This window comes from Musca vetustissima, unplaced genomic scaffold (assembly GCF_032173495.1).
Source record: "Musca vetustissima isolate MV318-11 ecotype Yass unplaced genomic scaffold, APGP_CSIRO_Mvet_v1 utg28969, whole genome shotgun sequence".
Classification (NCBI taxonomy): domain Eukaryota; kingdom Metazoa; phylum Arthropoda; class Insecta; order Diptera; family Muscidae; genus Musca; species Musca vetustissima.
The window spans coordinates 1-4,388 of record NW_026873719.1 but is presented as its reverse complement, the minus strand read 5'-3'; the positions used below and the strand labels follow the sequence as shown (position 1 = coordinate 4,388).

Here is a 4,388-nt window from a genome sequence, read left to right as displayed (position 1 = left end):
ATTAATTTTTGAGTTTTCGTTCCGACATCCGTAAAAAACTGTTTTGAAGAAAGTATAATGCAAAGGATGCAAAGGATAATTCTGGGTCACTCACGCGGCGTATTTTAGATTGTGTAGTTTTCATTTCTGTCGTATCTACATTTGTAGTCACTTAATTGGTGTTTATGCCAAGAACAAGAACAACCTGTGAGCGGAGCAGTATAGTCGGACGGGGACGACCATATGATACCCTACACAACTTCGACGAAAATCTAACTTTCTATGGTTCTATATTCAGAGCTTGGGCAATATTTCGCGATATTTGCACCCTCTAGACCGACTAGATGTCAACAAATATTTCTAATATTCAGTAGACGAGGGCTGTACTTGTCCAGATTCTCTTTACCGTGGGTTATGTTGTGATGCTGAGCTTTCAATTGTGGCCTGTAGATCGCCTTAAAAAAAAAAAACAAAAACAAAAAAGTTTTCGGTCCAATTCATTCCAATATTATTACCTGATCATCACCGAAATTATAGGCATTGTCCTTGACCATAACTAGAACTTCATGGAACATTTCAAAGCGATCAGCGCTATATTTCCGCCCTCTAGTGGGGTAATGGGTTACTAAATAATATCTGAATATGTAAGCACACGTAAATATTTAAGTGTAACTTCCGCATCCGAGTACATACGAATATATACACTAAAGAATAAAAATTTTGTAATTTTTCACACAAAAGCCAGGTTCATTTGACCCGCTAAATATTGGCCGATCTTTATCAAAATAGGCATGCTTATTCTTTGGCACAATCCCCTTCTCCATGTAAAAATTCACGATGTTTGGGCCATAATTGTGGTCTCTGGAGCGACCTGAAAAACTGACAAAAATTAAGTATTTGGTCCATTTTATCACCTAAACATTAAACGATCTTTACAATAGGGGTCTTCATTGGGCCGACCCATCCTACATGCAAAATTTCGTGAAGATTCGTCCATAACTGTGACCTGTATCGTGTTTACAAATTATAATGGACAGACGGACGGACGGACACACATGTCTAGATCGACAATATTTCGCGGCGTTACAAACTCTTGGGCTGCACAAAGCTATAATACCATGACAACATAGTTGTGTTGGGTATAATGACAAATAATGTTTTTCTTTGTACTTTCTTCCGTAATTTTGCATATTAAAGTACAATAAAAGAAAAACATTCTTCAACTTCGGTTTGTTTACCTATTTCCGGAAATTCCCATATAAGACACCGAATCGATTTTAATTCCCAAATAAAAAAATGTTGGCCCGCCAAACAAAGCTAAACAGTAGTTATTTTTAGTACACATACTAGTTTTTTAATTTATTTATCACTTTAATTTATTTTAATGGCACTTATTTAATTGTATAAACTGAAAATTAATATTTTTACAACAAAATTACTTGATATAGGGTTGTGAAGAAACCCGTACAACTGGTGCAACAACAGCACCATGGTGCTGTGTTCGCCCACCCAATTGTTCATAACTCGTTTGAATAGATTTCACAGCATGCTCAGCTTCCGCGGCATTACGATATTTAATAAATTTCACCTCCGGCTTTTGGCGATTTTCATGCTTAATCTCTTCCAGCTGTTGGGTCAATTCACTAAGATCTGGTTGTTTTCTCAACACATAAATAATTGTCTTCTCTTCTGAGATATTATTTTGTACCAAATGTGCTAGATTTTGTGCAAATTCACGTGATTGATCTGGAGAACGTATAAAAATGATTCTAAAACGTTTTTTCGACGATGTCTTGGTGTTTTCAACATTCACATTATCATCGTCTACATCCAATTCTGGTGGTGAAAATGTAAAAATATCTTTTTGTACTTGAGAATTATGCGATGATGCTGATGGATGCAGAATTTCAGATATACGCTGAATATCATCACTTTGATCATCGGCCGCTGTTGTTGAACTATATCTGTCATAATTATAGCCATGGGTCATTGCCACCAAAATTGTTATAATTGTTATCTAAAAATACCGAAAATCAAATGATGTGAATCATTTATTATGTCTAATTTGTTATGTTATTTTTAACAGCTTACCGTAACACCTCGCATTTTTAATCCGAGTTTCCCGCTGTTTGTGATCTGAATTACGTAATTAAATCAAATGATCAAATGTAGCCATGCTGTCTTGTCTTATATACCACACACACAATGTCAACTAAAGCGTTATAACTTAATCATTAATATTCGCTGCCGTTTTGATGAATGGCGTTAAAACTGAAATGCTATTGGATTATCATATCATGATTATTGAGTGTTGACATTTTTTGGGCATAGTGGAGTTGAGACAAGTTTTGATAAGATCGGTGTCGGCGGCTTTTTAACATGCAGCATCTAATTTCATATTTTGGCATCCCAATGAGTGACATATCAAAAAAGCAGAGAGCTGAGCAGTATAGTCGAACGGGACCGACCATATGATTCCCTACACAACTACCTCTGAACTCGAACCTTCTTCCGGGTTTAAACTTTTACACCAGAAGACTCAAATGTAGTCAAAAAAGTTCAGAAAGTTTTAATGGATAATTATACCCTCAGCCATGATTCTTTGGACCAAATCCGTTTCAGAAAATTTTAGATTTCGTCCAAACTTTGCTCATCTTTTTATTTCTTCCAAACTTTGTTCAAATTCAAAGATGGGGAATATCGGTCCACTCCTTCTGGAACCTTCTCACAGGGGCTAGGTCTAAATGCGGCTATAGTTCATTATCGAACCTTACGTTATATTTTTTTATGGCGCTATCCTACGCATCAGAAATGATTACAACAGAGTCTTAGAACCAAACTCAAGACGCGGAACAAATCAGACATATATTTTAATATAAACCAGTTAGGAAAGTAGTAAAGTCGGACGAAAATATATTTTGGAGCTATATCGAAATCTGAACCGATTTTCACGAAACTTGGCACACGTCATTCTTGACCTAATTCAGTACTTTATGCCAAATTTTGTGAAAATCAAAATATATATAGGGACTTTGACGCCACATTCACCTTAAATCGGACGAAAATATATATGGGAGCTATATCTAAATCTGGACCGATTTTCACGAAACTTAGCACACATCATTCTAGACTTAATTCAGTAAGCTGTGCCAAATTTCATGCAAATCGAAAGGAATATAGGGACTTTGGTGCGCCATTTACATAAAATCGGACAAAACTATATATATGAGCTATATCTAAATCTGAACCGATTTTCACGAAATATAGCACACATCATTCTGGACCTAATTCAGTATTCTATACCAAATTTCGTGCAAATCGAAGGACATATAGGGACTTTGGTGCACTATTTACCTAAAATCGGAAGAAAATATATATGGGAGCTATATCTAAATCTGAACGAATTTTCAGGAAATTTAACACACGTCGTTATAAGTTTAATTCAGAATGCTATGCCAAATTTCATGCAAATCGAAGGATATATAGGGACTTTGGTGCACCATTTACATAAAACCTGAACCGATTTTTCCCAATTTCAATAGGGTTCGTCCTTGGGCCAAATAAGTGACTTGTGCCAAATTTCATCCAAATCGGATGATAAATGCAACCTGTACTTTGGTTACAATTTAACATCTACAGACGGACGGACATGCATAAATCGACTCAGAATGTGATTCTATGCATGTCTCAAAAGGAACCATGTGTCTATCTCGTTTCCTTTTTCCTGTTACAAACATATGCACAAAGACATAATACCCTGTACCACAGTGTGGTGAAGGGTATGAAAAGGGGGTTATATGGGGACTACCCCAAAAAGAGGGCGAATATTAATAATTTTTGGTAGGAAGATTTGTTACCATATACGACTACAAAATACCAAATTGCAGAAAATTCGGTTAAACAACGCGCTCAAGAACCCTAAAGTACCGAAAATTGGGGGTACCCTTACATGGGGGCTATCCGAAAAAATAAACCTATATTCATAATTTTTTTGTGGGGAGATTTGGTACCTATTAAGAACTCAAAATACTAAAATACAGCTAATTCGGCTTAAAATACGATCAAAACAACCAAAATACTGAAAATTAGGAGGTACCGTTATATGGGGACTACCAGCAAAGGTGGTCCTATATTAATAATTTTTTATGGAGACATTTAGTACTCAATAGGAACCCAATGTAGCAAATTTCAGCGAATTCGGTTGAAAAATGCGCTCAACAACCCCAAAGTACCAAAAATTGAGGGGCACCGTTGTATGGGGGGTACCAGAAAAAAATTTACCTGTATTTATAATTTTTAGTAGAGAGATTAGGTACCCAATAAGAACTCAAAGTACCAATTTACAGCCAATTCGGTCGAAAAATGCAACCAAAACCGAAAATGGGGGGTACCCTTATAGGGGTGCTATC

At 36.1% G+C, this 4,388-nt stretch overlaps 1 protein-coding gene across 1 annotated transcript; it reads right to left on the bottom strand.

The window, feature by feature from the left end:
- Positions 1-1,414: 1,414 nt before the first annotated feature.
- On the bottom strand, positions 1,415-2,085 carry LOC133327696 (uncharacterized). The gene is made up of 2 exons (XM_061536250.1): positions 2,071-2,085; positions 1,415-1,996 (listed from the first exon to the last, which is right to left on the bottom strand). Exons 1-2 carry the CDS (start codon positions 2,083-2,085, stop codon positions 1,415-1,417), a joined length of 597 nt encoding a protein of 198 aa, XP_061392234.1.
- Between the last annotated feature and the right edge of the window lie 2,303 nt (positions 2,086-4,388).